This window comes from Lycorma delicatula, chromosome 1 (genome assembly GCF_047948215.1).
Source record: "Lycorma delicatula isolate Av1 chromosome 1, ASM4794821v1, whole genome shotgun sequence".
NCBI lineage: Eukaryota > Metazoa > Arthropoda > Insecta > Hemiptera > Fulgoridae > Lycorma > Lycorma delicatula.
In genome coordinates, this window is record NC_134455.1 from 169,645,000 (window position 1) to 169,671,904 (window position 26,905).

General features: G+C 32.1%; 1 protein-coding gene across 2 annotated transcripts in view; it reads right to left on the reverse strand.

Moving 5' to 3' along the window:
• The window catches only part of ttv (exostosin glycosyltransferase 1 ttv), a 672,327-nt gene extending 662,394 nt beyond the window's left edge, over positions 1-9,933 (reverse strand). For both annotated transcript variants that reach the window (XR_012756526.1, XM_075367109.1), the window contains exon 1: positions 8,805-9,933. Coding sequence is in view for 1 of the 2 variants with exons in the window: in XM_075367109.1 (XP_075223224.1) it covers positions 8,805-9,482 (678 nt within the window). In the remaining variant the exon portion in view is untranslated. The remainder of the gene's footprint in view (positions 1-8,804) is intronic.
• Positions 9,934-26,905: the final 16,972 nt, after the last annotated feature.

Sequence of the window (26,905 nt, forward strand, 5' to 3'; positions counted from 1 at the left end):
GTTACGGCACCTAACTTCTACGTCGTTCATACGTTGTATTTTAGTAAAATATCCTACAGCACATGACAATTACATCAAACAAAAGTTTTGCAGGAAACACTTTTTGAAATTTTTACAAAGAAATTCATTCAGAATAAGAGATAAATTATTCGAAGGACTACGATAATTTACGCAAAGAACGCTCATCATAACTCGGCGGCTACGTTTGATGATGTGTTATGTAGGGTTAAAATTCGATATACAAAAAAGTAACAGTTCCTTTAAAAACATCAAATCTATTCTACGATTTTAAACGTAAAACGTATAAAACATCATCTTTATATAATTATTCGTTTATTTTTATCGGCACAGAGAAGAAAAAATCCAAGGTTTTACGCAAAGATTTACAAAAATTAAATCTAAAACAACAGAATAAAAACTTGATTAAAAATTTTAATTCATCAAAATTCTCACAACATTAAACCGTTTTTACGAGTTTTCAAACAGTTCGGCGGTTTTTTTTAACAAAGCGAATTTTAGTATGTAACAGGTTAATAAGTAACAATTAAATTAGGATTTTCGACTGATAACAATTAACATTAATCGGGCAGTAGCATGTGAGAATCAAAATGAAATAGAAGAATACAATGATAAAGACGGATCTGTTACAGAAACCGATTTTTGTATTGGGGCTTATTCGATTAATTGGCATATATTTAGTAATATCAATTTTTATATGTACAGTACATTATTATCAACACTAAAATTCGTCCTTAAAAAACCGTAAAAATTTATCTCGGCCAACACGGTTCAAAGTAATTTAAAAGAATTAATCTTTGTACGTAATAGAACACAAATTCGAAAACGCATAATAGAACTTTATACTCCTAAATCTAAAATTAAGTATAAAACCTAATACTTTAAATCAAAGTGGTTTTCTACTTGAAAAATCTACGTTTAGAATATTGTTTTGGGTTGGCAGTGCCAAAAAAATAATAATAACTAACTACATCTCTATCGACATAAATTACTTCACAGCTTTGCTCGGTATTGTTCAAGAGCTCATAACCGACTCTAATTCCAGCAGTTACGACCAGCACATTTTAATTTAATTATTTCATCTTCTAAACCGATATGATGAAAATTATCGACTGTTAAAATATTTTATAGCCAATTTTAACCAAATTTTATGAAAGCTATTACGTAACAAACACCATTATTCTGAAAAGTCAAGGGCACAAAAAAGTCACTTTCCGAACTCTGTACATATCTGCAGTGGAACCTTCACAGGCACATTCTAATGAATACTTGGATTTGGAACCTTTCGATGCGTATTCAGCAGAGGATATTTGTTCAGACTCCCAAATCTGGCGACCGAAGCAACATAAAAAGCTACAGACCAATTGCGATTATTTCGACGTTCGGCAAAATCTGAGAGTCTAGTAGCGGACAGAAGTAAGCCCCTTTTTGGGAAAATAACCAATCTATGCCGACATTCTTTTTTGCGTTTCTTCCATTGCAAGAAAACATACTTTCGGCCTTTATAGGGGGAAACTGAGTTTGTTTAATTTATATTTATTTCCCAAAGCGTTGATCTAAGTTAACATTGATTGGAATGTTACAACAGTTTATAGGTTTGCAAACGTTTTACCTCAGTCTCGCAATAGACCTCCGTTCGATTAGTTTAAAACAAATCGAAAATCGTCCCGTGTGCCACGCTTAATTTTAAACCTCTTACTCGTTTAAGTTGGTGAATGACATAGTGAGTAGGATATAGATGAAGGCGTCCTATGTTATCCGATAAAGATGTTCACACAAATATTTTATAAAAAAAAAAAAAAAACGGATTCAACACAACGGACCAGTATCAGAACTTCCAGATCTCCAGACTGAAGCCGGCATGAAAATTTTATTTCGAACAGATACAGAAAACTCTTCTACCGCCATATCCTTGCATGTGCTTACGATTTCACAGCCCCCGGCAAGGATCATCCCGCTAGATAACAGGACGAAAAAAGCAGTAGAATTCTTCGACAGCCTTTTGTCGAAGTAACAGATTGGCGTGTAAAACGCCTGTTTCAAGACAATTACTTTCAAGTTTTTTGGATCGTTTATTTATAACAAAATTTTATATCTCGTATTTTTTATACAGAATGTGGATTTTTTAAAGAACTTTAACAAACAACGCAGTTTATTAGGAAATCCATTTATTTTAAATTAAATTGATGAATTCTTTTCCTAACACAAACGAACTTTGAGTAATACTGTATTATACATCGATGTTATATTTACATGAAAGCATATAATCTGAAGCTTTATTTCCTCCTACTTGTACTCCTACCTTCTTTAAAGTTTTCAGAATTTGCTTAACAAAATAAATAAAATAAAAAAATTAATTAAAAAATGATTATTAAACAATGTTAAAGAAGAGAAAAACATAGACTATAAAAAAATAGAGAGTTCACCCTCTCCCCCGCTTATAAATAATTAGATACACAGCTGCTAAATCTAATAAAACGGATACAAATTGTTAACGGATTAACATTTTGTTAACTTTAACACGTCTAACCAAAAAAGTACGAGTGTAAGCGCTCTATAGTTTTTTACACAATACTATTGCAACTAAAGAAAAAACACAATACATCTTAATACATCAAAACATCTTAGCATCTGTTTTTTATGTAAGAAACTTTTTTTTGTAACAAATACGTATTTAAAGCACTTAATGAGCAATGTTGAACGAATACTGGAACAAAACAACGTGCAGAATGCTCAAGAATCGTTTAAAGAAAATATAAATGGTAAATGCGAACTCTGACTGATACACAACCACCATTAGATTTAACGAAATTATTTAAAAATTAACTCCGTTAAGTACAAATTTACGGTTATTCCCAATATACCTACCAATGATCGGTTAAAAATCAAGGTTTGTTCTTTATTTTTACTTTGAGTAAATGGTTCTTCAGAGTAATAGTAATTTTATTACATATATATTTAATCAAACTCAATAATAAAGTAGATATTTCAATAATGTAGTCTCATATTCTACACATTACGTAACACCTGAGTTCAAAACGCGACAACAGTAATAATACTTCTACGTTAAACAAAATCTAAAGAGAAACACGTAATTTACAAAACATCCTACACTACATCTATGTTTATACTATTTAAAAAGCAAATAAAACAAATATTGTTTAAATAATCAAACTACTTTTCTGTAATTCTTGCTGTTTTACACAAAATCGAAGCAAATTAGCCGATTTATTATCTTGATTTATTTGTTTAACTGTCTTTTCACATAATATACAACAATGATTAAACCAATTTTAAACAATATTTAAACTTTAAAAACGACTGCATCTTCTCTCTGGGTCAAACATCTCAACGAAATTGCTTTTGCTGTGTACTTGTTCCGCATATTATTTAACGTTAACCATATCACGGAGCAACAAAAGTTTTGTTTACATTGGTGTTGAAAGAGTAATACAGTTTCTTTTAGTGAATGTATACAAATACCAATATTACGTTATAGTTTCACCGATGAGATAGTTAAATTATTTAACTATTTATTTCTTAATAACAGTATAAGATCGACGGTGATTCTATTTTATTCCCCAATTCTTTTTCTATTAACCGATGAAATTTCATTTCGATACCGGAAAACCGCAAATTTAAGGGCCCTTTTTATTATTAAAACAATATAACTCAAATTTACACCGTGTGAGAGAAGCAAAATAAAATGTAAAAAATATGCCGTTTAATTGCGTAATAACTAATTTTGTTCTCTTTGCCGATGTCCGATTCAGTATTTTTTAACGTAATTTCGAAATTTCCAGCCTTTTTTTTAATAATAGTTATCTGATCCAAAAATAATTATTTTTAAAAATAATAAAATAAAAAACTAGTACGTTAAATCAATAAGTCGAATAAAAAAGTGTATAAATCTAACCACTATTCCCTCGCCAATGAACAATACTCCTAGGTAAAAATATTTTTCGCAAGTAAATGATCAGCCGTCAGCCATCCTGTCTTACAATGAGCAGTTCAAAATATAGCTGTGTAGTATGTATACTTATTACGTGATCACTTCAGTGTTTTTACATTATAAACTTCTTTTATCAATAATGAAATGAAATCGCAACGGGTACTTACGTATTAACGCCACCGCAGCTGCAGCTTTATTTAAAAACAAAGTAGTCAATCGGATTTCGGTGGAAAATGAACAGTCTCTTTATTAATTTTAATAAATGGTTATTTATATTTATTTATTTTATAAATATCAATTTAACCAACCTTAACCTACGCTCGCTAACCTTGACTAATTAACACCGTAATTTTTTGAGTATTTATTTAATAAATTCAGTATTATTGCAATTATTTATTATTTAAATAATCAAAACACTCCTGTTAATTAGTGAAGGTTAGCGAGCGAAGCGAGCGTAGGTTAAGTTTGGTTATATATTTATGAAATCAATAAATATAAATTTATAAAATATATAAATATGGCTGTTTTGAATCTATGTTAAACTCTATATCGGCCCATTTTCCATCGAAATCCGATTGACTACTTTGTTTTTAAATAAAGCTGTAGCTGCGGTGGCGTTAATACGTAAGTACATCGCAACGTAACCGTTAAAAACTATGGTAATAGAATAAGGCTGCAATTCAATTTTTTATCATTATTACCCAGAAAATAGTCACAACTCATCAGAAAAAAAATAACGTGACTAGCATTGTACAATTCTACGTCAATCGTTTGTTATTATGCATTACGTACTATCAAAATTATTTTAGCAAATTTACTTTCACATCATAGTGGCAGGTTGTAATTTTTTGGTTCGTAATTCAAAAAATTGTGTGATATCATTACATCCTAATGGGATATCCTTCTAAAGGTGGTATTTTATATCCTTTTGAAGTATTTGAGAATGGAAATCATTATGGTAAGGAATAAAGAGTGATAAGAACAGAAATGCAGAACGAAGATAAAATCCGATTGTAAATCCTACCGAAATATGTCAAAACAAAAATATATTAAAAAACCTCTCACACTATATTTTTTCAAAAATATTTAAAGTTATACTTGTAAACAATTTGTCAATCTGCAGTTAAACTAATCATCTATAAAAACAAAAATGTTTATGCTTCATAACTTTACCAAAAATACAAGCTCTCACCTACACCATGGTGTAAAATATGAAATAGTCTTAATTTAAAGAAAGATTTAATATAAACTGTTTCACCGGACTTCTAAAAATGTTATATTATACTAAAATCTTATTATTGCACTAGTTTTTTTTTGTTTTTTTTTTTTTTTTAATTTAAACTTTACACACCTAAATTACAATACTGAAATACTATCATTTTTATCCAAACTCTTTTGTTTTAAAACAACTTTCACATCACTTACAACTAGAGATGAAATAACGATCAAGTAATAATTAATAACCTCTTTAAATGTTTGTTTCAATCGTTTGTTCAATGTTTGGAAAGGGAGAAAACTTATATGAATATTATGAAGAATTACGAGTAAAACTGATATTTTGTTGAAAAAATAAAATAAATAACACAAAGCCAATCATTTTCTATTTAAAAGAGGTGTACTTTTTCTAGTAAATCAAACCCTGCAGATTCACAGAAACAAAAAAAAATTATCTTTAACATGAGAATATGCAAGTACTACATCTTATTGCCCAAATATTATAGCCTATTTAAAATAATATTACTTTACTTCTATATGAAAGAATTTACTAGAACGAATACACTTAAGAGAAAATTGCTTTTGCTTTTACCAATCTTCACAGATTTTATTTTTGTTGTCTACTGCATTACTTTAATTTTTTATTTACGTTGAATATTAATGAAGAATACTGTATATATATTTCAAATACATAACTGTAATCATTGTAAAATTAATCAGACAAACCCGTGGGGTAATTTGCTTCATATTAGACAAAGTTGTAGTCATTCTCAAAAAAAAAACAAGGTTGTTCTCAAGAACAATAATTATTTGATCGCAAGCTTCCCAAAGAAAGTGAGGAGTAAATTAAAGGAGGAGTAAAGGAGGAAAGTGAGGAGTAAAGGAGGCTTTATTTGTAGTTTAATCTGAATACCCTGTTGGATATCAGTACACGAAGCTCACTGAAATCCAGGTGATTTTCATTCAGCCTTACAAGTGACACCTTCACTCAGTTTGCTGCAGAAATCCAATGTATAGTAAACATTATTCCTCTCAGGAAAAAGTTAAGACATAATATACTCCTTTCTTTTAAGGTAAGTAAATACCTTTGCTTTAACTCAAAGGAAGAATTTTACACATTAAATGCGCCAAAAAAGCTTACGATAAAAATGTTTTGTATTCACTATAAAAATTACCTTAACATAGAGATATACTCTAGCGCATAAATCACAAAACTTGATTTTACTATTATAGATATTAGTTGCCAGTAATCCCAAGAAATTGACTAATTTTTTTTACCTAAACTCCTGTCCCTTGCGATTATATTTATGTTCTTTTTAATTAAGTTTCTGAAATTCAAAAAACCATGTCATCTCTTAATGACGGAAATAATCAAGAAGATACAAATATTTCATACTTTGATGTAAAAATCTCTGATAATTAATATCGAACTAATATAAATTTTTATCATAGAAGATAATTAATGTATCAAATCGCACACATAACCGTGTTACAATCAACAACTCTCGTTTCACTGATATGAATGAGAAATAAAAAGATCTAAATCTAATTTTTCACATACACAACTGAATAAAAAAAAAAGAATGACCGCTATTCTAGGTTGCTGCTAAGTCATACTGTTCAATAGCACATTATTATTATTTAAATCATTTGTTAATCCTATAATAAGCATTATAATCTTTAAAAGTTGACAGTACACTCACTTATGTAAGTACTTACTTAATATTTCTCCACCCTTCTTATGAGCCAGTTAACTTTTATTTTCTAAGAAATTCACTTTTTTAAGCAGCTTTTATTTATAATTTGTTTTTTGCATGTGGGTTGCCTGCTCTTTTTCATTTCATTTGACTGAAACCTTTAACAATCTTAAACATATATGTATCGTTCAAGTAATAGTGTTTCATTTATTTAGTTGGCCGACTTATTCTATCTATTCCTTACAACATTGATGTTTTTCAAAACAAGCAAAACCATACAGAATTTGTAAATGTTTAATAACTGGTACACATTTTCATGAATTTGTAATGAAATAGCATCAGTTTTCTATGAAAATGTTAATTTACACCTAAGCATCCTTAAACAGGAGACTCCTGATAATTTTAGTGTTTCTTTGGAACGACACAAATCTATTAAATAAGAAGAAAGTGTATTATTGGCTACATAATTATTTGAGATGATAACAATCATCTCTGTTTCGGATAAACAAGTTATAATGTTAATAATTTCATAACAATTGTTCTGAAAGTTGCAATAATTCTTGATCACACATTTACTTAAAAATCAACATTAAATGTTTTTATTATGCCCCAAAAAGCTTTAACTACTAACAATTAACATTAACGCCGCTGAAAAAACAAAAATTATATTTACTAATAATTTTAACTAACACTAAAGTTAAATTATAATCAATTTTTTAAGCCTTTTAATAGTGCATATCGGTTAATTTATGAGATAAGTTACTAAAAAAATGTCTAAATGTATTATAATCAATTACATAACTGTTGATCTGATTCACTTAATGAAATTTAAATTATCAGAATACACTTGACTAGGTAACAATTAATTTAAGATTCAAATTTTCACAAAAATTTTGTTTTACCACCTACTAAGTTGTTTTTTAAAAAAACTTTGTATTTTTTATAAATAAAGCCAGAAAAATAAGAGCTAAAAGCTTTTATATAATTTACAAGAGTATGTATTTTACTAATATCATACCTGCATGAAACCTATGTTTTCATTTCTCTGTCATGAGATATGAAGACATAACCTCAATTCTATTGACTACTACAGTACATACAAAAATACATTATTTTACAAACTAATAACAAAATTATTTGTTCAGAAACAGTTAAAATGTATTAAAAAATTGAACTTTATAATTAAATGAACAATACAATCAATGTATCCAAGCATTCAAGAACATAAACTCTACATAACCTTAACTGACCACAAAATTGAATTTTATAACTAATCACTAATAAACTCTGAAGTACCTGTCTCCACAGTATAAAAAATTAAAATTGAAGAAAATCATCAACACTACTAGAAAAATTCTTAATAAACGGTAATAAAACTCTGACAAAAAAAATTAATTCAACATCCACATTCTGAATATGTTACTAAATACCACATAAAAACAATTTAAAAACACATAGTACACAATCACATAAACTATACATTGGATGGTCTTTCATAACAAGATTAGGTTTATGGCACATATTTTATAATGCTGCAAAATCCAATTTTAATTCTCATTAAAGGTTTATTGTTAAAGGGTTATTGCTTATGGTTATTTTCAACTAGATGTGATATCTTATTTTACTGCTACCTAGACTATTGGGGCTAATTACATTAATTTGGGAACTGTCAGCATGAGTCTATACAGTACTATAAGATGACTAAAGCTTGCTAAGAGATGGTAACATCAAAAGAAAATTTTTCTCATTACAGTTTTGAACTGGCTTTTTACTCTTCTTTAACAATGTTATTTTTACAAAAGAAAACTTGTCAGCAGAACTTAAGATCGACTATTCAATTACCTTATACATGGAAGTTTTACATTTAACATAAAAATGAACAACATTTTTATAATTCGCGAAGAGCAAATGATAAAACTTACCTTATGAAAGAGTGGTATTGATACATCAAATCCAGGGCGAAAACTTAAAACAGACATACTGGCTTTTGCCAATATTGCTTCACCGGTATCAAATCCAAGATCATCTTCTGCATAATCAGGCCACGTACCAGAATAAAGATTGAACACAACGTGGTTTCTACCCCCGTTCCAAAACTTTAATCTCTGTAGTTTTGATGGCACATTTCTAACATAATCACCAGAAAGATTATCTCTGTCTAAAGTATCTATAGCAAGAACAAACAAACACGCTCGACTAGGATCCGATGTATAATATCGCGACTCTATTATAACATCTAAAACTTTCTGGTAGGCTGGACTGGGCGTTAAAGGAACCTCACTGTTAATTTCATCAGCTGTAGGATAAACATACACTCTGAAGTCACTATGGCATCGGCTAAAATCAAAACAGGTTTCCATACGACACTTTTGATTTGAATTATTAATTTTTTTATAAGTACTACCACCTATCCTACGTAAATGTGGAGATGGTTCTAAATCTCTGGCAAAAAGTTGATCGCTCCACACGTTTATATAAGATGGTAACAACTCATTAGAAGTAAGGTTAGCTTCACTTTTCAACCTATAACCTCCGAAATAACAGTACGCCAGAAAAGCACACGATAATAAAACCAATAAATAACGTTTCTTAGCCTGCATACTAGGAGATTTAATGGTTAAATGTATCCGTTACGATATAAATGAATTTACATTATGAACACACCTACAACATTTATAGATTAATTAATTAGGAACTATTTAATGACATGACAACACGTACATCGTTTTAATTCGCCCTTAGTAAGCGGAATACAATAAAATCATCTACACTATCTAAACTTTTTATCACTATTTACAAAAAAGGTTATATGGTAAGTCAAACCGATGGCACTATTCAAGACAAAACAGTTACACACACGTTTCATTTTTAGTGAAATGCACAAAAACTATATTACAGAACTACAGAATTAAACACAAAATTTAAAGACGGGCACAAAAACACTTGTTTCACTGACAAGCATAATATAATTCGAATGAATAACAACTTCATTCAGAAACGAAAACAAGCTAAGACGTACACCATCCACGCAAGTAGACACACAGCTGCTTCTGTGACTGTGACTAGTGCACGAAACGCTGGCCGGCGGGAGATGCCAGATCCCACCTTCTTCTGCTTAAAATTAACGACAACAACGACATCTTTGAATTAATTTTAAACTACGTACTGGTACAGCATACTGTAAGGATTGAAATAAATAATTTGCATAATATTTATATTCAAGTATAAAGTGGTGAGCTTTATCTTTGTTTCTTTCTTCTCTCTAATTATGTAAAAAACATATTAATATATAAATTTAACTGTAACTTTACCTCAAATGCAGAGATAAAATATGAATTTATTACTATACTATACAATTTAAGAGAAGTGATCTAACTCGGTTAAAAGTGATTGAATAAATAATCATGTTACAATATAGTTGATCAAATATACAAAAGGCCCTGTCTAATAAAATAACATAATTTTGAGATTGAAGCTATCTTTCAAAATTTATAATGAGGTTGATTACGACAGATTGAACATCACATTATTTTAGGAAGTGAGCCCAATTTGAATTATTTATACAATATAATTTTAATGTTCTGTTGCAAAAAGCAGTTTAAAAATTAAAAACCATCAAGAAATGAATTTATACCATTTACAGAATTTCTAAATTTTAGAGAAATAGTTGATTAAAGGAATAATTATTTATGGAAAAAACAAGAACCAATCAAGATATAAAAAAAAAGGTTATGACAACACAATATTAAAAGCTGTACAACAAAAAAGATTTAAAAGCATTATCAAACTAAACATTGTGTAGGTAGTAAGAAATAAATAAGGAAAATTGGTATTATCAATGCATTATGAGAGTTTAAAATAGTGGATATTAGTGAAAATATAACATTAGATTGTAGGGAAATTTGTATTAATTTAATAATTATTTCTAGACAGCAGGAGTTGAAGTTGTGTAAAAACACATATGTTATACAACAGTGATTCAAATATTCTTACTGAAGTTCCAAACAAAAGTTTTTAGAGAACAATTATTACATCCATCAGCAGATTTAATTAATACCTAATCCAAAGCAGCATCTAAACATTAAACATTTCCCAAATTAAACCTTTATGCAAACATAAGATAAGCCCAGAAAATTATAGCATTTGTTTCAGAAATGTTTTCAAGGACCTTTTTAATTGGTTTTAAACAAGGAGATTCTCAATTTGTTGACATATATATATATAGAATTTTGCATGAAAATTAGTGTAGCTCTGATTCTACTGTAGTAATAGCCTCTTTAGTCTGCTTTGTTAAAGAGTAAAGATATATAACTCTCCAACTGTTCATCACTAACAAACTAACCATGTAGATATAAAAGAGAATTCTATTTCTTGTTTGTTAAAAGGTGCGTCCCTTACGACATGCTCCATTCAGTCCCCATCAAGGTAGCAACCCTGCAACAGAAAGCATTCTGTGTTCCCTTCTTCAACAATTAATTGTGAATCCATGTCAACCGTACAGTATGACTTTTGTCAAGAACACCCTGGCACTGCACAGAGTATTCTACATTGACATGAACAGTTTTAAGAAACAGGATTTTTGTGTAAAGGAAAATCAGCAAGTTGGATATAAATGGTGAGTCCAGTTTTGTGTGTAGCCCAGGAAGCCCAGTTGTCATGCCAACTGAGAATTAGCCCCTCATAAGATTGTTTGGCATGTTTTGCAGCAATGTTCGTTAGTCAAGCAATCAGGATACTATTGGTAAAGCTCTGCTCAGAGGTGATAATGATTTGTGGAGTTTTGTGAATTAATCCTCTATAAGCAGGAAGGTGATGACATACACTTCTTTCATCCTTAATGCTCAGCGAAAAGACCACATTTAATCTAACTAGAAAGGTGAACTGCATAACTAGTGAAGTGAATAAAATCTAGCAATTATGAACTAGCATCTAACAGATAGTTTTAGCTTTTTCTCAAATTCAGTTGAATAAAAAAATGTTGGTTCTAGCTAGAAAGAACTTAGTTAGAAGAAGTATTCGAGAACACTGAAAAAATGTCTTGGGTTAGCATTTGCTAAGCTTAGCTACAGCTAGGTTTTTGGCTTTTATGTTGTAACTTGCCTGTTCCCACTACTCTTTCTGTTATTTGTACACAGTGATTTGATGACCAGCTCATTCATATCGCTTTGTAATCATCTGAATTGCACGATGCTTGTTTTCGCTATTTTATTTGTTATTTGATCTTAGTAGAAGAATGTCATCTAGTGATGAAAACTATGGCAGTGAGAAGTATTTAAACAAGTCACTATTTATTAAACTTTTAAGAGAACATCCAGTAATAATTGAAAAATCCAAAACTCCAACATCAGTTAAAACTAAAAAAGAAGCTTGGAAGACTATAAGTGAAGAGTTTTCATCAGCTGTAGGTAAGAAAGACACAACTGTACAACTAAATAAATTGCTAAGCAATATGAAGAGTAGTGACAAAAAGAAAACTGACAAAACTATAACAGACAAGCCTATCAAACTAAAAAAGTGGGAGAAAGAATTTTATGAAATTGTCAGCCAAGATAATAATCCGGTATTTTCTAAAGTGCCAGGAAGTCTGTCTGTTGGAACGGGATGTAAACCACTCACTTCTGCTATAAATACAGTAATGGACAGTGATGATGATCTTATCAGCAATTCAAAAGAACTTGATGATGATGCAAACCAGTTGGCAACTGCAATGAGAAAAAGTGCTAAAAAGTTTCAGCTTATGAATATGATGAGATGATTGATCTTTCAACACCATAGATTCAGCGAATTGTTTTACTGCAGCAAATGCAGATTAACAAGATGAAACTTGAGAGAAAATTAAACTTAAAAGTATTGAGAAAACATCTTATGTACCTACTCATACTGAATTAGAAAGCTATGCTGTTTACTGAAATTTGTAATAAAACAAATGTATTTCCTTTAAACCCCATAAAAAAACAAACCAATAAATAAAATTTAAAAACCAACATAAAATTTGCAAAACATAGGCGTGTACATGTTATTGTGTGTATGCTAACATGCATGTTTTTTGGATGTGCGTGTGACTTTATTTTTTTTCTATTTCTTTAATTTTACGTTTATTTTTTAATTTGTACATGAAAAAATTTATTACAGTAATAAGACAAGTCAATAAAATCTAAATTAACACAGTTACATAAAACATTTTAAAACATATATATATATATATATATATATATATATACATATATTTCTGTTCTTTTTTCATTCATTCAAAAACATCATTTCTTGGCGTTTCTGCTGCCCCTTTAGAGTTGTGGCTGCATTTTCATGCTGCTCTTCTTCAATTTCTTCCTCATGAAAGACATTATTGTCATCAACAAAAACATCATTAAGGAATTTTGCAATGTTATGTAAGACTAAGCAAAATACAATTACCTCGGGCACTTTTTCCAAAGATATGCGAACACAGTTTCCCAAAATAGGGAATATTATTTTCTTCTGTCTGAAACACCTTTCAATGATGACTCTTTCCCTGGAATGATGCAATTTGAAATTTTTCTCTGCTGTGTTACAGGTGGTTTGAATGGTGTTATTAACCATGGATATATTCCATAGCCGGAGTCACCAAATAGACAGGCTCCACCATCAAAACATGTCATAATTCCCCCAACAGAGCTTCTGCGCCATATTTATGCATCATGAACACTCCCTGGCCATTCTGCACCCACACTTGCAATTCTTTCAAGGGCATCACAAGTACTCTGGATGTTAATACTAACATATCCCTTTCGATTTGTACTCATTACCATGTAACCTGAGTTTTGTTATTTTCATGTGGGTGCAGTCCAGAGCACCTATTACATTCCGTAAACGAAAATTTCTTTGCCAGAGAACTTTTACTTCATTTACTTCTGGTGTTGTTGCTGGAAAGTAGATCTATTTAGGAGATTTGTTGATTAATTGTTCCATTACATAACTTAGTTTACAAGCTGTAGATCTGTGTACAATAACATCTTTCCTGGGTCGGCAACAAAACATAGAAATATCTCCATTTGCTTTCTTCGAGAAAAAGCTCCTCCACGTGTGTCTGTCTCATTTAAGAACTCAGCAGGTAAGTAATCCACACTATCAGACTTGAATCTTAACAATTCCTTACAATTATGTGTTTCCTGGCAACAGTGTACTCCTTTTATTTCCACACATGCATAAACTCAGCCATGGCTCAAATAAAACTAATGACTAGCTTGAAAGCTAGCATGCCCCTGGCCTGACTTAACAATCCCTTAGAAAATGCTAAGAATAATAAAAGTTTGAAGTTTCTCTTTATTCACACCAATTTTTAAGCTACAGCTAGAAGCCCGGAAAAACCTAGAAATTACTAAGCTTAGTTACATCTAAGCTTTTTATTCATCAAAACTTAGCACTTTCATAGAAAAAGGTAAGAGTTAGTAACTGCAAAGTTTTATTCATATCACCAAATGTAAAGATATGAGAAATTCTCCAAAAATTAATGTCTTAAATTAAAATTAATTTCTCTGTTACCCGAGAAAAAGTTTATGGTCCATATTTTTTTTTATGTAAAACAGTGTTATATGATTGTCATATCTAGAAATGTTGAAGAATCGGCTTTTTCCATAGTTACTAGCAGATTTTGAATCCATTTTCTACCAGGACTGGGGCACCATTGGATGACATCTACAGATTTGATCATTTCTTAACAATGGGCTTCCGCAATGGATTAACTATAAAGGGCCTACTGATTTGGTATTTCATCTCCAGCCATCAAGGTTGCCTGATCTTACTGTCCAATTTTTTTTTTTATAGGGGGCTTGTGAAAGAATTCATTAATGTGCCCCTCTTCCAGCAACTCTGGCCTAATTAACAGTGGCTTTAGTAATACCCAAATCAGCTGATTTTTGAAGTTGAAGGTTCTAAGGTTCAAATCCTAGTAAAGGCAGTTACTTTTATATGGATTTGAATACTAGATCATGGATACCGGTGTTCATTGGTGGTTGGGTTTCAATTAATCACACATCTCAGGAATGGTCAACCTGAGACTGTACAAAACTACACTTCATTTACATTCATACATATCATCCTCTGAAGTAATATCTTACTTCCAAAGGCTAAAACAACAAAAAGAAGAGAGGCTGTAGTAATACCAGAATGATCAATCAAGTATGGGACCAGTTTAACTACTGTGTAGATATGCATTCAAAGGAGACCATTTGTAAAAACTGTAAGTAAAATGTCATAAATATGTATTTTATAATTCATTACAAGATTATATGTTAATTTAAAAAAAATAAGCCTTTTGAAATCATATCAATCAATCTTTTCAACTGACTGAAAGTGTGATAATTCTATTCTCATTTCGTACTAAAGTAAGATCCTTTGGTAGTTGAGTAAGTTTCTTCCACATAATGTAAGTGGGCAAAATTATATATACATACATGATTTGACAATACTTTGGATATTTTTTGCATCGTTGCTTTTTATTAGACAGTTATATAATGATAGTTAACTAAGGTAATGTTATATTGTAACTTTACGTTATTAATATTTTATGTGTGTGTGTGTGTGTATATATATATACATACAAGGTCATTCACGGGAACCGGATGTTTTTGAAGTGGGTTGTACTCGGGCGTTCGTGGTGAGAGGGGCACGTGGCTGGTGTCTGACGTTTCCTTTGTTCATAGCATTTACATTTTAGTCGTTGAGATGGAGCCGTGGACGCTAGACCAACGCCTGTACGCGTATGACAGTTTTGTGCGAAATGACGAATCCGTAACTGCTGTTCAGCGAGATTTCCGCCGTCAGTTTAATATCTATCATAATGCAAGTGTACCTTCTCATAACACAATATTGCGATGGGTAAACAACTTTCGAACAAGTGGTTCAATATTGAAGAAAAAACCACCGGATCCCCGACGAACTGCTAGCACTCCGGAGAACATCCAACGAGTAAGGGAAGCCATTGTCAGAAGCCCACGCCGCTCTATTCAGAGGCATTCAGCAGCGCTTCAAATGAGCACAAGTACGGTAAGACGAATTCTGCATACAGACCTGCATTTCCATCCTTACAAGATAGTCGTCGTGCAGCAGTTAAACGAGCAAGATTTCACACAGCGATTACAATTTTGTCGACAAATGCTTACCATTTTTGAAGAAAATGAAAATTTGTTATTGTTAATGAGTGACGAAGCCCATTTTCATCTGAATGGCTTCGTCAACAAACAGAATTGCCGGTATTGGGCAGAAAGAAACCCACATCAGCTTCGCGGGAGACCACTTCATAGTCCAAAGGTGACTGTCTGGTGTGCAGTAGGAAAGGTCGGTGTTATTGGACCATATTTTTTTGAAGAAAATGATGCTGGCGTAACTGTAACAGCTGATCGTTACATTGCGATGTTGAATACGTTTTTCATCTCTGAGTTACGAAACCGGGGAACGATTTTCAAAATGTGTTAATCCAGCAGGATGGATACAGCGCTCGCAGCGAGGGCAACGATGGCTGTTCTCCGTAACCTGTTTCCGGGACGGATCGTTTCCAGATTCGGCGACATTTCTTGGCCCCCTCGGTCCCCCGACTTGAGTAGTTGTAATTTTTTTCTGTGGGGGTTTCTGAAATCGCGTGTGTACGTCAATAAACCGCATACATTGGAGGACCTAAAGATCGCAATTCGTCACACGTCACCCAGATTGATTTAGACATGCTGCAAAGAATTGAGGCCAGTTACCGTGAAAGGCTACAACAATGTATTGCCCAAAATGGACATCACTTGATTTAACAAATGTTTCAGTACCAATAAAACTTTTTTAAAGTAAATATTCAATTTTTTATGATTATTTAAAAACATCCGGTTCCCGTGAATGACCCTGTATAATTATTTTACTGAAATTAATCTTTTTTAAGATTCGTATTATTCTGTGTTCTGTTAAATTATATTTAAATAAACTACCTAAAACAGAGTAATGAGATAAGACATATCTTACTTAATTTTTCATGGAAGTACCTTCGTGGGATCCCGCATTCTCAGTCATGACTTAAATAATTCCATTATTGCATAATAAAAATTAAAATACTAAAATTTGCGTATTAATTTATACAAGTGCTGCTACCTGTTGCAATTTTTATAAGACAATCTCCTCTCTCTCACAACACTGTCTGATGGATTATCAAATTGAAATTTTGTTTGTATGTACATATGTAATATTTTTCTAAATATTTAATTTTATACCATGTCATCGTTACTAATTTCCAACAGTTCTAAATTTGTGCTAATATCAGAAATAGAATGTGATTTAGTGGTCTGTAAGCCTAAGATTTTGATCTGAAAAATTGAATAAAACAAGTTTTAGAAATGTATCTCTAATAGTTTCCAAGAAAATTGCTGTCAAGCCCAAAAAACTGGAATCAAAAAACATATTTTTATTATATTTATTGGAAATTAACTTTGTTAATTTACCAGTAAACAAATAAAAATTTGCAGAAAATTAAAATTCAAGAATATGGAGGATGCAAATAGAGCCAATAGAAAACAAGAAGAGATAGAGAATTTCAACTTTTATGAACTAAACATAGTTCAAGTTAATAGAAAAGCCAGCTATAAATTTAATAAAGCTGTTTTATTTACAAATACTTGATAATAAAACAGCTGGATTTAAATTTTATTACTATGACCAGCATGTTGACATCCCTTGATTCAATGAAAGAAAATCTTACATGTCTACAGTACTCTTTTTAACTAAAATTCTGTTTATGTTGGATAATTTAATTGAACAAATTTTGCAATGGAAATATTAAAGCTTTAGTTACAGAATAGATCTACAGACAAAAATCCAAAGTTTCTGGCTAAAGTTCTTTCACTTGTGTGAGAGTGGTACTATTTCTAGTGTTCATGCTTTATCTTAAAGCAAAGATGAAGTTAGAAATGATATTCAGAAAATTTTGTACAAACATTTTACTGGTTGACTAATTTTCTTTCAATAAAGGGTACTTAAATTTAAATAAAAACTCATTTTTATTATTGTTTTTAATTTTTTCTATTTTATTATAATGGACTACGATGGTTGTCTGTAATCACTGGTATTTGTAACTTACCCAATGACTAATTGACGACTATCATAGTCCATACCCATTTCTTCACAATATTTCATAAATGCAACAGCTAATAAATAATTTTTTTTTCTGTAATTTTAAAACTACTTTTTAATGTTATGTCTAACTGGAGATTATATATTGATGTTTATATAAAAATCACTCCCTCAATGAATCATGGGACACTGCTGATGGTGAGGGGGCTTGAGTGCTCAGTGATACAGAGTAGCTGGACCACACGTGCAACCATATTGGAGTAGTATCTATTGAGAGCCAGACTAAGGAATGATTCCTGAAAGAGGGCAGCAGCTCTTTCAGTACTTGTTAAGGATGTAAGTCAGGAAGAATTTTTTTCCCTGTTTAACCTCTGGGAATCACCATCAGGTATTACTGTAGAGGATAATAAGTATGAATGTATGTGAAGTGTAGTCTTGTACAGTCTCAGGACAACCATTTCTCAGATGTGGTTAATTGAAACCCAACCACCAAAGAACACTGGTATCCACGATCTAGTATTCAAATCTGTATAAAAGTAACTGCCTTTACTAGGATTTGAATGCTGATTTGCGAAGACACGTTCACCAATAGACCAGCCCAGTGTGTTAAGTCAGGAAGACTTAAACAGCTACCAGAAAATTGAAAAATAACATTCTACGAATTGGAGCATGGAATGTTATAAGTCTAAAAAAGGTTACTAGGTTAGAAATTTTAAACAGGGAAATGTTTAAGTTAAATGTAGATGTAGTAGGAATTAGCGAGGTTCAGTGGGAAGAGAAAACGACTTTTGGTCAGGTGATTTTAGAATAATTAACTCAGCGCCAAATAAAGGGCAGGATAGGTTAGGTTTTGTAATGAACAAGAAGATAAGGAAGAGAGTAGAGTATTTCAAAAAGTTAACGATAGAATCATTGTAATAAGGATAAAATCAAAACCTATATTGACAATGATTGTTAACATCTATATGTCTACAAATGCCCATATGATGATCCTGATATCGTTCCGCATTAATGGTGTACTCGAAAAAAATAGGACCGATTATTTTCTTCCGCGATATCCCGCACCACACGCCCAACTTCTGCGGGTGTAATTGTTTTTCGTGATAAACGTGGGGATTTTCAGCACTCAAATTCTACTGTTTTAGCTGTTTACGTAGCCATCCAAATAAAACCATGCTTCATCTGTGAAAAATAACGAATCCATAACATTAATTCCCTCACGCACAAATCGACGGAACCATTGACAATATTGTAGCCGTTTTTCTTTTTCGGGCTCAAAAAGTTGATGAACCATTTGAATGCGATAAGGTCGTAATTGTTTGGTCGCCCGACGAACAGTTGATTTAGAAAAATTAATTTCAGCAGACAAACGTCTGATCGATTTATTTGGCGAGGCGAGTAATCGGTCTTTGATTTCAGTGACTGTATCTGTATTCAACACTGACGCAGATCTTTTGTGTTCCTTGTTATTAACAGAACCAGTCTTTCTAAATTTTGCAACTAACCTTAATACTGATGTTTTGTTAGGAGCTGGTTTATCTGGGTACTTATGGCGAAACAAATCTTGCACTGCAACCACTGATTTCGTACTGAAGTACGACTCAACAATGAAAACACCATCTTGTCTCTAGCAATAGACTGAATGAATGTTATGATTGCATTGTTGTTACTATCGGTAGCGTTCTACTGCGTCGCCGCGATGTTCAGATGTTGGACGAGTCCATTTCAATAACGAGTAGGGGAGTAAGCTTGACTTTTGAAATTTCATGGTTGAGTGATTGATGGGTTGCGTTTTATATGGGAGACCCTGTACTATAAACAGAAAGTGTAATTAGCAAAATAAGATAGATTAAAAGGGAGATAAATACTGAAATATGAATTTTAATTAGAATTCTGTACAGAAGAATTGAGAGAAGCATGAAGAAGTGTTAGGAGAAAACCAATTTGGTTTCAGTTATAGCGACAAGGAACACAATTTTAGGGCTCAGATTAATAGTAGAAGGTAGATTAAAGAAAAACAAACCAACATACATGTCATTTATAAGACTGGCAAAGAAAACGCATTTGATAATGTAGACTGGAATAAAATGTTAAGCATTTAAAAAAATTTAAGCTTAAGTGTAGAGGTAGAAGAACAATTGCGAATATTTACAGGAACCAAACTGCAACAGCAATAATTGAAGAGCATAACAAAGCAGTAATAAAATAGTCTGGGAAGGATCTTTCCTATCCTAGTTACTTTTTAATCTTTACATAGAACTAGCAGTTAATGATACATTTAAATCCGAAATAACAGGGTAAGGTGAAAAGATAAAGATGCTACAATTTGATATAGTAATTCTAGCTGAGTTAAAACTATTTAGAAGAAACAATGAATGTCATGAAGTCCTATACAAGAACTACCAGATGAAAATAAGAACAAAACAAAAGTAATGAAGTGTAGTAGAAATAAAGTAGATGGACCACTGAATGTAAACATAGGGTAAGAAAAGACATGGAGGTAAAATAATTTTGTCGTTTGGGAAGTAGAATTACTAAAGATGGATGAAGCAGGAGTGATATAAATTGCCGAATAGCACAAGAGAAACGAGCTTCAGTGAAAAATATAATTTGCTTACATTAAAAATTAATTTAAATGTCAGGAAAACATTTTGTTGCACAGCTTTAAACAATTGGAGCACAGCTTTAAATGGAAGGGAAATGTGGATGATTAGAGCACCTGAGAAGAAAATATTAGAATTTTTGAAATGGGTGCTACAGAAGAATGTTAAAAATCAGATGGATGGATAAAGTGACAAATGAAGAGGTGTTGTGGCAAATTGATGAAGAAAGAAGCATTTGGAAAAATATATCTAAAAGATTATTGTTTGCTTGGCATTTCTTTCACTACAATCCCATTAACCCTAAAGCATAAGACCGAATATCTGTGCCACAAACGGCTACTGAGCCTTGAAACAGTTTAGCGACCATTGTCCTAATAGCTTTCCTTACAGCATGAGCAGACTAAACGTGGTGCCATACACCACCGGCTTACGTGTCCCAACCACTCTCTTGTCATATATAACTAAAATGAATAGGCGTACCCCATCAACTACTAAAAATATATATGACTTCAATAAATAAATTTATATTGTCAACACAGCAATTCGCTGCCACACCTAGGTCGCTGAATGCCAGCAAGTTCCTGTCCACCATTTTAAAGCGCTTGGAACTTCAGATGGCTGGTGGCCAGCTGTAATTCTCGGGTAGCTTCCTACAGCAGCGAGGTAGGAGTTTTCCCTTAGATGAACTACTGATGCCATTTGAACAAAGCAACGGCATCAAGCAACGCTCGCACAGTCCGGCTCTCACCACACTGACTTGCCGCTTATGAGCGGCCACAATTTTCCCCTTGACCTGCTGGTCTTGACTTGCAGGGTGGTTTGAGTTCTGGCCCCCCCAAAGAGCTGGGCAGTCGAACATCATGTATTCGTTAAACTAGACCTCTTTGCAGATGCACAGCTCATCAATTGCCAGGTAGAACTGAAACAAATATTGGTTTAAATTCACATGGTTGGAGAGCACTTGGGCTCCTGTTGCCCTTAAAAATGAACTAAAGGTGCACCATCCTCCCAAGTCCTGCATAAATCTATACAAGGACCTACCCTTAGTTGTGGTGTGTCATTCTTGCTGACAAGCATCAATCACGACACTGTAAAGCCTCCTCCACAGGTGGGAGATGGGCAACCGTTTGAAATTTAGAACCAGTGCATTGCAATCACCGTTCCGCTCCAGTACTGGCCTGGTTCAAATTCGCATCCCAAATGCCTCGACCTCCCTACCTCTTCACAACATCCACATGGCTGCCCAAACTTTCACCACTAAATCAATTGGGAGAGCCTTTCCCAATATGGTGGTAGCCTCATAGGAGGTTGTTTTAAAAACACCAGTGCATACAATTAAGGCTCTGTGCTGGGCACTCCTTAAATTTTGAATAAGTGCTCAATTTCTGTCCAACCTATGCGCCCAAATGGACGCAGCATAAGAGGTCATATTTTCAAAGACACCTCAGTTCACTATGTACAAATGATGGCCCGACAGCCCGTAATCCTTCCGAGCAATCCTCCTAAGCTTATGCATCACAGAGAGTACGTCCGCCGCTACTTGCCTAATGTGGTTAAAAAACAGCTACTTTTCATCTAACAAAACACCTAGGTACTTATGAACTCTTAACTCGGCTGATTACACAGCCTTTATATTTAATATGGGGCTTACCACTGCATAGCTAAAAAAAGAAACAGACTTGTAGGCCATATCTTAAGGCATTCTGGAATAGTCACTTTGATATTGAAGGGACAGGTAAATGAGAAAAATTGTGCAGGCAGGCAACATTTACAAAATGTAAAACAAATTGTTAGGGATGTAGGGGGTGTACTGAAATGAAACGACTGGCACTAGATAGGGAATCTTGGAGAGCTGCATTAAACCAGTCAAATTACTGAAGACAAAAAAAAATATAAAAATGTACATTATATAGTGATTTCAACCTTGACTTATTCAATATGCAAATGCCATCGGCTTGAAGTGCTCAATACACATATTTATTTTTTTTTAACAATTACTTTTTAGATAAAATTATTGATTTTTCTATTACTTATGCTTTGTAAATAAACATGATATGTTTGTATTTGAATCAGGGGTTAGCAATAATTAACAGTGAATAGTTTGGTACATATTTTCATTTATTTAGTTTTTTTTATAAATACTTCAGTTATACTGTTAAAAGATTTCAATCTGCTTATTTGTCTATTTGTAAAACACAAAAAACAAAAACTACTTTTGAGTGAAAAAGTTTTTAAATAGTGAATTATCTATGAAAAACAATAAACAAAAGTATTTTTTTAAAAGTATATAATAGAAATATTTCTATTAGAATTACTTATTCTAATAATACAAAAAACACATACAGATATACATTATATTTAAAAAAAGGTTTTGAAAATGTTTAAAAATAACAATATCAAAATTTATATGTAATTACATGTAAATTACAATAAAGTATATAAAAAAATAACATTATAAAAAAGTGTAAATGCAAAAAAATTAATTTATGGTCACATATTGAAAAGAAAAAAAAAGGCAGAAAGAGGTATAATGTTTATACAAGGTGTGTAAATATGAAAAATGGATATTTTATACAGAAAATACACATTTATTATATGAAAATAATAAAACATATTTTATTCAAAATATTGTCAATCGCGAACTATACATTTTTCCCATCTCTCTGACAATTTATGAATGCCACGCCAAAAAAACTTACTCTTTTAAGGCAAACCAGTCATTGAGCCATTTTCATAAGAAGTGAAGTGCTGCTCAGCAAGTGCGTGTCCCGTTAATGCAAATAAACAGTATTCAGACGGAGCCAAGTCTAGTGAGTAAGCCTCATGCAAAAGTATTTCCTAACTGAACATCTCAATCGTTTCCTTGACCGGTTTTGCTGTGTGTGATGGTGCATTATCATGAAGCAAAATCTCTTTGTGTTGGCTTTTTTGATATTCTCGTCGTTTCGATTTGAATCAAACATTTAAACAATGCTTGATTCAAATTGATAATTTGTTGTCGGTAGCGTTCAGTATTAACGGTTTCACCAGGTTTTAGCAACTCATAATAGATTACACCCTTCTGATCCCACCAAACATAGAACACTGTCTTCTTTCCATAGCAATCTGGCCTTGAAATTGATGTCGATGGTTCGCCTGGAGTTAACCATGATCTTTTATACTTAGGATTCTCAAAACATATCCACTCTTCATTACCTGTTACAATTTGATGGAGAAATGACTTTATTTTGTACCTGGCAAGCAGCATTTCATAAATGGTTTTTCAGTTTTCTTGCTATCTTTCATTCAGTTCATTTGGAACCATTTTCCCATGGCTTTCAAATGTATGGAGATGGCTTCTTGTATTACATTTAATTGATCCGTGAATTGTTGTTATGTTTGAGCGTCATCCTCATCCAACAATGCTTACAATTCATTGTCTTCAAACTTTTTCGGTGGTCTTCCACATTCTTTGTTTCTCACTCACAATCGCCATTTTTGAATTTTTTTTTTTTAAACAAAATTATTGGTAAATCACAGTGTTTACCAAGAGCATGCTTACTATAAGCTTCAACAAGCATTTGATGCGATTCAGCAATAGTTTTCTTTAAATGGTAACAGAAAATCAATGCTGTCCACAAATTGTAGTTTGTAGGAAAAAACTCAACACTAATTAAAACTATGCTGTTGTATGAAACTTGCTGTTGTGAGTTGAAAATCTTTGTCAGCTGTCAAAGAAAGAAAATGAAGCCAATGATGCAGTTTGACAATAACTACATTAACAGCTAGGGCCATCTACGGAAAACTTCCCGTTTCATATTTACACACTGGTAGAATAGTTTTGTGATGTTCTTCAAAACATTTATTGAGATACAAGGCTGGCAACCCAGGACAAACTGAGCAGTGATACATCATGTCTTTATGGATCTTTTATATGCACATACCCTACAATTTTTTTTGGGTATCCTCATTTGTTCTTTTGATAGGTGTGCTGGTGTTACCTGAAAGAGGTTGTTGTGGGTCATCAATAGCTTCCTCATAATCATCACCACTTTCTAAGAAGACAGATTCTCCTGACCTGAGAGAGAAATATCATTGTCACTTTCTTCAAGAGCTCATAGTTCTTCGGGCTTTGAATTATATTTCTTTCTATCCAATCTCCTTTTTCAATCGTTGAGGTTAAAGTTATCTCTTCTGATGTTAATGGTACTGGGTCAGATGGTGATGAGCTTTGCATTTTGGAATGCAATCTTTAACCTTTAACTCTTTATGTACTAGTCATCCTAAAACAAATAAAAATAATTATTTATAAAAGTATTATATTTCATATTGTACAATAACATAAGTTTTGTATTCTCAGCAATCATGAAACAGACAACATAAATTTTTGTATATCTGTACATTTTTGTACAGAAAGTAAGCGTCATTTTATAGCATAAGTAATAAATACTTGTAGTATCACAATGAAATAGTTTGAATCAAGTATATCACAACTATATGAAAGTATAACATGTAATTAGAAATAAGCTATAAAAAATTTGACATGTAGATTTTTTTTTAAATTTAGAAAAAGGTTTATTGCACTTCAGTTTTCTAAATTACTATATATATATATATATATATAATTTATGCAAATAATAATAATAATACATCAACAAATTCATTGAATTTAAAAATAAGTGTTTTATTTGAAAAATGATAATAAAACTGAAAAAAATTGTAGTATTTCAAAAGAAAAATCAAGACTAAAACATAATGTAGAAAGAAATATAGTTTATTTTTAAATATAAAATTAATAAAAAGACAAGAAATTATGTCATAAAGTAATACAGATATAATAAGGAGAACAATAGGTACTATTTATTGTCAAAAAAATAAATTATAACTAACTTACCTGATAAGTTAATTTGTATTTAAATGTCGTCTTCTCTTGAAATTAGATTAAATTACAATATTCTTGAATAGTTTTCACTACTTTTTAAAAAAAATGGATTTAAAATTAAAAACGTACAAAATGAAAAAAAAAAAAAAATTGGCAAATAGTTTATATAAAAGACATGTTAAAACTGTGGTCTTCATGTAAAGCAGAGGTACCGAAACTTATTTTCTCATTGCCCACTTTCAAAATTTTGCTGGTTCTGGTGGACCCCCTGCAGCTAGTGTACTAGCTTCGGTGGACCTCCTGCAGGTAAGTACTTACTACTTTTTCCGACACTGGCAAACGCTAACATCTATTCACTTTACTTTTCTTTTCGAAATTCCGGAAACAAATGTGTAATGTTTATCCTTGGCAATCGTATTTATATTAGTGAAGAATCAAACAAGTTCATGCAAGATTGCTAGCGCACACACCACAAGTCGTATTTCGTCCCTTTGCATGTCTGAACAAGCATTGCGTACGGCGGCGGCGCTTTGCAAGTCTCGACACGTTCGTTGTACTGACTATGGAATATGCAAGTTTTTACAAGTAACAGTCGCTGAGCTTCTCAAAACATTATCTGCCTAGATTGATACGCAAAGTCAAACCAGATGAATTTTCGTGAACCCCCGCTTACGAATTGTGAACATTTTTTTGTCACTCCAACGTAGACCCCTGGGGGTCCACTTGGACCACTTTGGGAATCAATGATGTAAAGGAAAGCTTGCTGAATGAGTGAATGTCAACCTTGTAAAAATGACAGCAAGCGAACAAAGACAAACATAATATGCGGACAAAAAAGGATGATGATGGTAATCCACGGCGCAGAACATTTTAAAACACATTAAATGACAAAGAAATATTTCTAATTTTTTATCATTTTCTTAGGTAAAAGCTGAGGACAGTTGTCTGTGGATGCATTATTGAAAAAGAATAGATCTCTTATGCAGAAACTTTTTTATTGTATTTTCTATTTCTTTTAAAGATTTACAGTACAGTTAGCAGCGTTATGAAGAGACTACACCGGTATCTGAAAAACTTTGATATCTTTAGAATAAAACTAATAGTCCTATTAATGAATGGTTGGTTCGACAACTACTAAACAGCGCTATGATTGCACATGTAACCGTATACGTAGTTGCCAGGAATCCACAGTTCATAGTCGTTTATTTTTATAAAATCAGACACACAAGTTCAGTATAAATTAAAGCTACCCTCTAGAACAAGTATTTGTTTATGGTATGATAAATTTAAAGAAACTGGCAATGTTGAACATAAAAAGGGGGTGCAGGCACACCTAGAACATCAGATGAAAAAAAAAATCAGAGATCATTCGTGTCTTTTGTTTGCAGCCCTGGGAAATCAACTCCGAGTGCAGCACACAAGTTAAATCTTCCACCATCTACCATGTTCTGAAGAAATGATCCTTATAAATTACAAATAT